At 33.9% G+C, this 12,140-nt stretch overlaps 1 protein-coding gene across 2 annotated transcripts; it reads right to left on the reverse strand.

Moving 5' to 3' along the window:
- Nucleotides 1-2,062: 2,062 nt before the first annotated feature.
- On the reverse strand, nt 2,063-9,596 carry su(sable) (suppressor of sable RNA-binding protein). 2 transcript variants are annotated; one of them, XM_088236063.1, is made up of 2 exons: nt 9,444-9,596; nt 2,063-6,855 (listed from the first exon to the last, which is right to left on the reverse strand). In XM_088236063.1, exon 2 carries the CDS (start codon nt 6,781-6,783, stop codon nt 2,812-2,814), a length of 3,972 nt encoding a protein of 1,323 aa, XP_088092189.1. In that variant the 5' UTR covers nt 6,784-6,855; nt 9,444-9,596; the 3' UTR covers nt 2,063-2,811. The 2 variants fall into 2 exon arrangements, with proteins under 2 accessions (XP_088092189.1, XP_088092190.1); XM_088236064.1 differs by lacking the exon at nt 9,444-9,596 and adding an exon at nt 8,195-8,382.
- Nucleotides 9,597-12,140: the final 2,544 nt, after the last annotated feature.

Genomic DNA, 12,140 nt, shown 5'->3' on the forward strand with positions numbered 1-12,140 from the left:
AGATCACATTTCATGTGTATGTAGCAAATTCACAAATCGTATTACTTAAGAATTAATTTATTTTGCCATCTGTCATATTGTCATAGAAAACAAAATGGACATTTTGTTAGTGTTGCCAGGGTAGTAAATTTTTTTTACGCTACTTTCCTCATCTAATAAGAGAACTAACGAAAATTGGACCTCTCTGATTAAACAACGCCGCGGTGGACCAAATATGTATTATTTAACACGACAAAAATGTCAATTTTATGTCAAATAAAATTTGTTTTATTATTTAAGTTCAAAGTTCAATTACTCTTATTAAATTACCCTTAACTTTTCTACTCTGTTGTGTAAATCAATGTTTCCGAGGGCATAATAAAATTTAGAGAAATAAAAAAATGCCTTTTTTTTCAAATACAATTATCTTACGTTTGTGTTATGAAAATATTGTTCGCGATCTAGCAACATTACGCAGCGACTTCACGCATGAGGGCGGTGAAAGTGGGGGGGTTTTTCGGACACAGTCCAATGTATTCAAATATGATTCTAAACTTCTTCTGTATATTGTAATTTATAATTCTATGACTGCCCCACTTATCATTTCAACATCTACTAGCTATGCTAGCAGTCGTGCATGAAAACTAAAAAATGTGATAGTCGTGATGTCTTTAAAATATATGAATAGCACAGAAACCAGGAAATCTTGAATTAAAACACAATCTATCAATAATATTGTGAATGATGGCGGCCTCGTGGTGTTGTGATCAGCTCGTTTGCCTTCCATGCAAGAGGTCTCGGGTTCGATTCCCGACATGGTTGATGTGATTTATTTACAGAGTGTTTTCACACTAGAATATTTCATAATACCTGGACTGGTACTTAAAGCGTAAGACTGATTAGGTATATTACATGCACGTAAAACAAAAACGATCATGATACGCTGCGATTGGTGTACCAATGCAGTGCCCTATGCACCATTAGGTGCGGAAAGAGAATGATGATGATGTTATTATGTAATTGGTGAAATAATAAGTGATCCTTCTCCTTGAAACATTTATTGGTGTATGTTCTTGTGTATAATTCCACATACAATGAAAATTGATTTTAAATTTTGATGTCTTTTTACTTTTACACTTTATTTTAACAATATTTTGAGTGAACCAAAATTTTTACAGACAAGAAGATAGGAATTGGATAAGTCATAAGCCCCGTAAAAGTTTAAAATATAATACTGGTTTTTAAAAAAGTTCTCGATTTCTGTTGCAGGTATATATCAAACTAGTTAATGACAGGTCTTGATCTCTGTAAATGTCTAAGCTTCCATGTTACCAAAATTTCTCTACTGAAAGTCTATTTAGATATAATTTATCTAACAATATGTTTGATATTAGTGTTACATATAGGACCTAATCAAATTAATTTGAATTAAAATATTCGAGTTAAATATAAAATTATTACAGATAGTAGGTAACTTCAGCCGAACTTGTATTATTTGTAAAGTTTCACTTACAAATAATAAGATCAGTTGACAATTACTACTGAAATGAATAGGTAAAAGTTGTTATTGCGCTTTTACTCTTCGAAAAACACAAACTACCTACAATGACAGTTTTATTGACATCAACATGTTACACTGTAATACAGTTTTAACAGGTCTTAAAGACATCCTAAATTTATCTTCTGCTTAACTTTTACGCAAATATACTACCTACATCTAGTGAATTGTTTTGAAATTTTAGTCATAAATTTAAATGTGTATCGAAACTGAGGGAGAGGAGAGGATCACATGGAGTTCAATGATTATCTTTAGATCAACTGGCACTATAACACATCTCCTCACTTATATATTATATTTTTTATTTAAGTACTATTTTATAGTGGTTTTTTTTCCCTCTCCTGTACTAATAATAAATATAAATGTGAAATCTGTAATTGGTCTTATTTCTTTAAATTGTTTTCTTATACCTTGTACTTTGTTAAAGATTAAGATTTCCATAATAAATCTAAGAAATTTGAAAATTCTCAGCTTATTCAAAATTCTACAAACTTTTGCAAAGGGAAAACGAAAAGTAGAAAAATATTTATAAAAAGTGTTTATTGCCAATACATAAAATAAAATTAAACCTACGTACAAAAAAATAATTTATACAGTTTTAGTTTTGTTCAACGTTATCATCAAATAGGGTATTGCAATAACTAAAATATAATATTTTCATATTGGATGCTTGTCAAAAAATCGAAAGCATCCAAAACAATTACGCTCATAATATTTATGTATAATTACAACATCGGTATAGTAATAATTTATTGCTTAACGTTCAATTATTTTCCTAAAATTACCTACAATATGTCTCTAAAGAGTTAAAGAATTCTAAATTATGTTCTAATTACCTATTTTTGTTAAGGATTTTACAGCTCAATATTTTATCGATTGTTCATTTTAACTGATTCTCTGAGCCTTATATTTTTATTTCAAATTAATAACACAGATTCAAAAATGATAAAATAAATATACTTCATGTACAAATATGTTGGAGCGCTGATTTCTTAGTTTAACTTGTAAAATATTCCCTCGAAATTATTATTATATCATTTCTGAACATTAGATATGTATATCATACAAACAGTAAATCTTATTAAGATTATATTTTACAAAATGAACTGTCATTATATACATATATAATTTAATGTATAACTGTACAAAAGAGTTATTGTTAAATTTAATATTTTTACGATAATATTATGCTTTAAAAGGGTGAAATTATAATACCAGTCATACCTACTACGAGGTAAAGCTACTAAAACAATGTATATGCGGAGAATTTCAAATCACACTAGCGTCAGTCTAAGCAACAAGTTTGGTATCACTCGAGGCTTCTTGGAAGAAGTTTTAGCGGCGGTCGCCCTTCCACCCTCCCCCTCCTCCTCCACCACCACCCCTCTCAGAGTATCCTCGCCTGTCCCTTCCCCGCGCACCTCTCCACCTTTCTCCCCCCTGCCTCCACGGTACGGCTTGCTGTATTCGTTCTTCTGACCCCTATAGTAGTTATTATCTTCGTAGTTACTATCTCCACGGAATTCGTTATTGCCAACAGAGTTATTGTACATGCTGGAGTTGTCAAAATTACTATTGAAATTCTCATTATTGAAATTAGACATTCTGGGGTCGTTGTCCGTGTTGAAGGGGGGCATTCGAGAAGAATTATCGCTACTAAAGTTTGGCATTCGGGAATTTGGCATACCATTAAAATTACCTCCTTCAAAATTATGCGGAATGTTGGGTGCTATCCCCAGTAGTCCCGGTGCACCTCGGGGATCCACACCCGGGAATCTCATGTCAAAGTTGCTCATAGGACCCATGTTACCTGGTCCCATGTTACCAGGTCCCATGTTACCAGGTCCCATGTTACCAGGTCCCATGTTACCCGGTCCCATGTTACCCGGTCCCATGTTACCCGGACCCATGTTACCTGATCCCATGTTATTTGGTCCCATGGGATTCATTCCCATCATGCCCATTGGATCTAATAAGCCGGGCATGTTGCCACCTGGGAAATTGTCAGGATTAAAGTTCATTGGTGGCATAACAGGAGGAGCATTTTCTGTCATCTTCAACTGAGTATATTCACCCTTTTCGTTAAGAATTATACCCAAATTGGTAAAAATACTAGTAAGGACTATATTTGACTTAATTTCTGTAAGGTCAAACAATTTTCCAGGTGTACCATCTTGATGAAATTTTTTTAAACTAGTAGTAACTGTGGCTAATTGTTGATTAACGAGAATCTTTTGATTCGAGCCCAGTTCTTTGTACCAATTAGAGGATTGAATTATTGCTTGTATGTCTAAAGGAGATGATTTAACAGTATTTGGTTTTTCGTTAGATTCTTGAACTCTTTTTCGTGGGTCGATTCTTACTGATTGAACGGACTTTGCAGACTTTTCTGAAGTATCAAGAGGATTTTCCTCGATGGATAGCCTAAATATTTTTCTTAACCTGGGATCTGACTCTGCTTGTGATTTTGGAGTGCTATTTTTAATGTCTGTGTAATCAGGTCTGGGCACATCTACTATAGAAAGTTTAAAAGTAATTGGTGGATGAGAATTTATTGAGCCATCTATTTCCGAAGCGGGAGTATAATTAGGGATCGCTTTAAATGGCAAACTTAATCGTAGATCAACGTCGCCACTTCCCGGAGTTTGTCTTAAATCTGTGTCTCCGAAGGAAGGTAATCTAAAATCAATATCTTGGATGGGTCTTAAATCAATATCAGTTCTCTTCCTTCCATCACTACTCCCTCCTTCTACACAGTTATAAATAGAAACAAAGCCAGGTTTGGGTGCTTTTTCTGTCTTCTTGACTTCAGTTGAACTCTTGCGTTCTGGTGATTTTTTTATATTTCTGGGATCCCTTGATTTCGTGACTTCTTTTTTAGTAGAATCATTAATATTTTCTGAAGGAGTGTTATTTTTTATTGAACTCAAAAGTTTAGTTACTTCGGCGCTTATATCTATTTTAGAAAGATCACCAAGTTTAGTTATCACTGTACATGGTTCATTAGACTCAGAATCAATAGGGGGAGCATAAATTTTGGGATGTTCTGACTGTGGGGGGGACTTAGATTTAGTTGAATTTTTATCACAGCGGTCCTCATCACTGGAATACCACTTTTCATCAATTTGTAAGTTATCATCTTCTTCGTCATCATCGGTGGTTGTTCTACGGGCTTTCTGTTCAATTTTTTTCTGGAAATTTGATTCGTGTGACTTTGAAGAAATGGAAATTCGAGCATCACTATCCGATTCATTTTTTATATCGTCTTCTTGACACAGTCTAGCATCTAACAGTGAGGCATCTCTTACATATGAGAGAACTCGATGATCAATATCAGAGTCTCTATTATGGTTAGAACTCTGATCTTCATTATTAAACTCTCCGTCACTGTTTTCTCTGCTTCCCTTTTCATATTTACTGAATTTTAGAGCATCTTTAGTATATTGGTCTATGTCAATGGAATGCTTGTTCTTTCTTGGATCGGAATTCCTACTATGCTTATCATCAGTAGAACTTGCGCGTCGGTTGTGCTGAAACCTCATATCAACATCCTGTCCCGGACCTTCGTTATTAACATGTGGATTAGGTTTCAAATCTGGCATCATCGGAGATACTCTCATATCAAGATCTTTATTATTTTTTACATTATTGTAAGCGCTGGAATTATTAGAAGACTGGTTATGAATTAAACCTAATTTTTGGATACTCATAGTATTTAATTGTATTTCATTTATTTGGTTCATCGTTAAACCAAGCTGGTTCAACTGGATAACTGTTAACTGACTTAATTGATTGAGGTTTTCAATTCCTAGGTTAACTAATTCTGATATTTGGTGCTGAGTAAGAACACCATTCAAGTTATGTATATTCAAGATATCTCGGTTGGCAATATTGTTAGGTGGGGGCGTACTAAGTAAGGGGGCAGATGGGTTAGGATTATCACACCACCTGGATTGTCTTACTTTGGATAAATTTTTATGTTTTTCACTATGATGAGAGCTGTGATGATCGTTCATATAGATCTGGGTTTCTTCGTAACCGACGGGTTTAGGAACATTTAATTCTAAAATGGAAGGTATCCCTTTATCCTTGTTATTATTAGATTTTGTGGGAGAGTATTGCTGCAGTAATTTGTTCTGAGTTAAAGCTACCATCATAGCCGCGGAATCTCGACTCAGCCTTGGGAAATCTCCGAGAATTTCTTTAGGCGCAGATTCAATGTGCTTGAGTAAAATGTTCTTCAGATTTTCGGAGAGTGGTTTGCCGTGTGCGAATTTGCAATCGTCTTTATTAGTGCAAGGTAACCCAGTATGATAATATTTGCAGGGGAAATCAGAATGTAGATAGAGACATTTATCTCTTTTGGCACAACAATCCATCAGATAAAATTTGCAGAGCTCCATCTTTCTGGGAGGTTGTGCATCGTGAGAGTAAGTGCATTCTTCTCCTTTGTAGCATTTGCCCTGCATGTAGAACAAGCAGACTCCGTCCGGGTCTTGTTGCGGGTGTGTGTCCTGCCTGCGGGGACGAGCACGCGAGCGTTCAGAGCGCCGTTCCCCACGTCCCCCTCCCCCACGACCCCCGCGCGCGCCGTTACGTCGCTCTCGCCCCCGAGACCCGGTACTCTCGTCCGAGTTGTAATCTTCTTCGCTCTGGTAGTTATCGTACAGCTCCTCCTGAAGAGACTCTTGTTTCAATACCGGGGAAGCCCCTCGAACACACATCATTTCATCCTCATCCATTTCATCATTGCCTTTTATCCTCGATTCTTCTCGTTTTCTTCTTTTCTTGGAACTCTCTTTATCTGATTGGTCATGCTTTTTACGTTTCTTGTGTTTCCGCTTCGTCTCGCAATCATCTTCAAATCTTTCAGCTTCAACAGGCATGTTGATGTCATTTTCGATGCCCTTCTTTAGAGCCATCCTGATGGCTTTTTCAATATTTCCAGCAAAATCATCTTCAACAGGAGTCGGTAAGAGAAATTTTCTACTTTTGTCCTTTTTATGACTTTTATATTCTTTTTCCTCTTTGTGGTACTCTTTTAACTTCTTTTTCTCGCGCCTTTTCTCCGCCTTAGTGGAAGCCTTGGGAGGTGGTTTATCTGACTCCTCATGTACATAGGGAGCGGGTTCAGGAACATTAACAGGAAGTGCGGGAACGGCTTGCTCTTCATTCTGCCCTTCCGCATCGGACTCTATTTCTCCGTCCTCCAGATCATCCATATTTTCCAATTCTGTTGATGTCATCTTAAACTTAATGTTTTAGATAACTATTGGAAAACATTCCCCATTTATTCAGCCAGTAGACAATTTTTAATCCTGCAAAAAAGTCTAATTGAAATTTTGTGTTTGAAAGCAGATCTGTGTTAGAGATTATATGTGGGGTAATTGGTACAACTAGGCAAATTTAAAAGCATTCTCGAGTTAACCACTAAAACCACTTAATTATATCTTTCTCCGTGAATGCTACAAATGGAGAAGTCACAATGCATTCAGATCATATTATGATGATTTGAATGCACAACTTGTCTATTTGTAGCATTCATGAAGGAGGATACAAAGGCCTGTTTTAATTGTTTTAACTCAAAAATACTGATTTTGAAGTAACCTAGCTGTAGTATTGGTAAGTTTAGAATAAGCTAAAAATAAAAATAACGTTGAGAATAGTATTTTGGTTGGATATAAAAAATATATATAATTAATGAATTATTAACAGCTAGTGTAAAATTAACCTAGCAATGACTAACACATATTATTTTAAGAATAATAAATAATAAGATGCATGTTCAACATTATTAATGTGTTTATTCCTAAATATACTATTATTCAGTATTGAAGCATTCCTATATAAATTGATTGATTTTGGTTTTCATTATTGAATTAGAAAAAAACTGATTTCTCAAAAAACGCATCCAGAAATTTCCAAGTGACATTATCTGTACTGATTTCGTAATGTAAAATGCGAAATTTTCAATGCGAATGAGCGAAAGAGACAACTGCATTGCTGACCATGCGCTGACAACGTCGCTAAAACCAAATCGATGACGAATCAACAAAACTCGGCGTAGTATTTTAAAACAGAATACAAAATTACCAAACATTGAAACTTTCATAATTGTAAAAGATTAAGAAAAATAATAAATGCATTCAACGGCCATTGAGGTAAATAATTTACAATGACAGTTAATATTAATACTAAGAGTAACTAGCTTGACCTCCATTCATTTCCATTATAAAAACAAATACGTCCGCGTTGACACATCCCCAAAAATCCTAATATAATTTCGGTTAAATTTTAACAAAAATATAAATCATTTATAATATTATAATTATTTTTACGGGATATAAATGGCAACGTCGCATTATCAAGTAACGCTGAGCGCGGGACAAAGAGAGACAACCTTTTATGTACCTCACCGGATATGGAATCGAATATAAAATGGCGATGATCGATTTTTATTGCAATTTTGCACTGATTACTGAATGCCGAAAAAAGTTATGGAATATATTCAACGAATAATTGAGTATTTCTAATATAATAAATGGACAACGTTTACAAATTTACGGCTGGCTAAACTCTTCCTGCGCCGTGGACAGTTATGTCGTGCATTTCGAAATACTATTTTACGAAATAATAATGTAAAAACTAATATCACACCATTTTCCAAACATGTATCTGCTAACAATGTAACACAGTTATGATTTTAACATGTAGTGTGTTTCGTGGTAATGTTTTACCAACAAATTCTCGCTTAGAATTGGGGGCTTCGGTAACAGCGAGCAGCGGGCAGTCACTTAGTACGACAGCAATAGCTTTGTGACGTCATGAGATAAAAATACATTCACACGAGGGGACGGACTAGCAAACTTTAAAGATAATCATTTGTAAATTTTTAAAAATTATCAAATAACGAAAATGGTAAACGGTAGACATTAACCGCCATTATGAAAGTTGCAAGAAATTTTGATATGAAGTATAATTGTTACTTAAGTTTTGATATGAAGTATAAGCGTTATAACAAAAAATAACAAAGGAATAAACGAATCCTAACCGCCCACACGCTCTGTACCCGCAAGACGTGTTGGGATTTATTGCACAGCGCCCTTGACGCGATCTTCACAAAAATAGCGATATATCAATTACCCAAAATAATAATACCTATATTAAAAAATAAGGTTTAGATAAAGTATAAGAAAATGTTATGATGCAGTTTTGATTTTAAGTGATGTTACATTTAAGTCTCTTAGTTTTTGGAAATGTTATTTCAAAAATACTATAGGCAATTTCGCAAAAAGCATGTTTTGGAATATTGTGATGTAAATGTATATGAATTTATGAATACATCGACATAATAACAATCCAAAACAAAATCTACCACAACCATATTATAAATAATAAAAACTAACATGCAATCTTTTAAAATTAAAAAAAAAAACTTTTGAAGCCTCCGAGAATACGACCCTGGAAAGGGTGACCTTGAAAATAACAACTAGGTCAAAGGAACTTACGGATGTAAAGCGAAAATAAGTATTAGAATAATAACAAGTAAAATATAACAATAAATTATTAAAGTTTTAAATAAAAATCAACGAAAATGCGGCGAGGACAAAAAGGCAACGCCCGATCGTTGGGGTGACGCCATTTTGGATCTCACAACGATCAATTTTCGTTTCATTACCGAATTCTGCAACTGAAATGCCGTAGAAACACGCGACCGAGATCGTGTCATAGCAATATACGTAAATAAAGACGCAGCTTGCAATGTCACCATTTTGAGAACGATTTTACGCTACGAATCCTCATAACGCCATGTTGCATTCACACTTTACTACGTAGACGAAACGAGGGACATACCGCGCATAAACATAAATCCCTCGGCAAATAATGTTGAGCAAATGAGAATTACCAGTATTTCATTAACAGTTCACTAAATGCGACTATTATCTTTCCATATTAAGAAGTAAATATTTCATGGCATTGAAGCATTTTCGTAGCAACAGGTCGATGTTTCGGGAACTATTGAGAAATCGGAAATGAAGAATTTTATTATTTGGGCGTTGCCAGCTGTTTCGTTGTCCCGCTCACGCTCATTGCGCTGGCGCCAAATACGGACCCTGGACTGTACAGTGCTGCCTTCTAGCGACACAATGCTTTAAACGTAAAATTCAAATAAAGACCGCCTTGGCAGCTGCATTGTAACTAATCTTGATATGATAATAATTTATTGATAATAAAATCCTTTCTTATTATATAAAGTCTAAGATAGGTACATTACTTTTTTTCTTTATTTAACATTTTTAATAAATTTTTTTTTTTTTACAAAAGAAATACATTAAGAATAAAGTACAAATGAAAAAAACCAGACAAATATGTCAAAAAAGAGGGAACCTCATATGATTGGTGTGGGATTAATAGCTAAATAACAATCACAAACCAATTTGTGACAACATCGTTGATTCTGATTCGGCATTCGCTACTTGAGTGGAGGGCTATATATAATGGAGGGCTACGATAAATACAATGACTTGCCTACAGTAAGTATTGAATGCCCCAGCGAGACTTATTTTTGGAATCTCTCAGTCATATCACTCCATTACTTCGGGAATTAGAGTTTTCCACAGAGAATGGAATACAAACTCAGTTGGCTTATGTATAAGTCACTGCATAACTCTGATCCAGAATGTCTAAGGGAACTCTGCATTCCAAATGAACTAGCTGATTACTAGCGTCTTACGCTTAGAGCAGCTACATCTACGTCGAGAGGAAACGTTATTATACCTCTACGTAAACAGCGCACTTAATTTGGCGAACACGCATTTGCGGTTGCAGGCTCTACGGCATGGAATGCTCTCCCAGCAGAGGTGCGAAACTGTAAGAGTGAAGTGATGATTAGGAAAAAATTCAAAACCCACTTGTTCTCTAAATTATTTGAATAAATTCTTAGCATGTGATGACAGAGTGCATTGTTTTTCTTTATAAGAAATGAAATTTATTTCTTTATATAATCACTTTGTAAAGCACTCTTGAGGTATTATATTACGAAAATGGCGCTATATAAGTGGTCCATAATAATAACTAGTTTTATAGGCACCCCATATGATTCTAGTGTTTTCCAGAGTGTAGGTCTGCGCCGACAATCAAACGCTTTTTTGTAATCTATGAAGCACATAGCTAAGGAACTATTTAGGTCTTCGTTCTCTTGATAAATGTATATATATATATGCATGCATGTGCCAACGTACGCTTATGTATATACCTTTTTTTTTCTTCTTGCTTTATGTATGCCTTGAATACATTTTTGGAATGTACATAAACCTATTAAATAAATAAATAGAAATAATCACACCCACACATAATATATTAAGAAAGAGATATACATATTTAATTAGTCTCTTTATTATTTTTCCTTTCCATATTAAATTCATATATTATAATATTTTGAAAAATGTACTTAAAAATATAACTAATAATCTAGTTATTTCATATATTAGATTGTTAATGAAACAATTTAAATATTTTTATAGGTATAGTGCAATTGAACCATTTTTTCATCTCACAAAATGGCATACTTCTGCGTATCATCACGTCTAATCATGATGAAAGACGGTTAGATAATGAAGTTGGAGGGTAATTACTTATGTCTTTCAAATGGTAGTTTTTTCATGCTAGTAATGTGTCTATTTAATTATACATGATTGAGCATGTCTATGTGTAAATATAGGTACCTAATACACATATTACATAATAATACTTTTGTTTTATCCAACGTTCAAATATGTTTTTTTTTAAAGAAACCACCTATATCTATTTAAAATATTGGCTAGTTATTTTAAAAAGAAAGACCAAACAGATAATAAAAAAAAAATACAGATACTTACATAATATATAAAGGTAAAATGTATCTCTTCGTCCAGTAATAATTAAAGCACAAAGCTTTTTTTATATTCATTCATCCATTCCTCCATATAACTAATTTAGCTAAATATGTCGACAAATTAGCTTCCTATGAAAGGATAATTTGGTTACTCAGGATTATTTTACATGTGATTACATAATATATTTAGGAATACAAATATTTTTCTACTCAGGAAATTATTATTATATTCACTAGCAGCTATCAAGCTGATGCGTGTACATCTAATGCATTGTGTTTACAACATTGAAAATAAGAATAAAAAAATTATAAATTTATGTGCTTGTCAGGGAGTTTTTGAACTCATTAACAGAGCGTGCACCAATTACTTTCTTGAGAAGGCTATTCAATTGCTCCACAACTCGCATTGTCAGGAAGTACTTCTTGGGGTTGTATGTGAAGGGGGTAGTGTTTAATTTTAAGGAATGAACTCTAAGACAGTGGTTATTATTCATAGTTATCATTGATTTTCACTTCGGTACATTATATTGCTCTATTGAGATTTCAAATGTTTCAATCAAGTCCCCACGCTGCCTCTGCTTTTCCATTGAATATTTGAATTCTTATGATATTGTCAAAATATTAACATATCTTCATTTTGGGATATTTTATACATGTGAATAGATGTATGAGAATTTTTTTAGAAATGAAGAATGTTTTAACTGCATTAAATTTATTACTAAAATACAG

Source organism: Micrasema longulum, unplaced genomic scaffold (genome assembly GCF_059751315.1).
Source record: "Micrasema longulum isolate JH-2025_06_02 unplaced genomic scaffold, ASM5975131v1 h1tg001496l, whole genome shotgun sequence".
In the NCBI taxonomy this organism is placed as follows: domain Eukaryota; kingdom Metazoa; phylum Arthropoda; class Insecta; order Trichoptera; family Brachycentridae; genus Micrasema; species Micrasema longulum.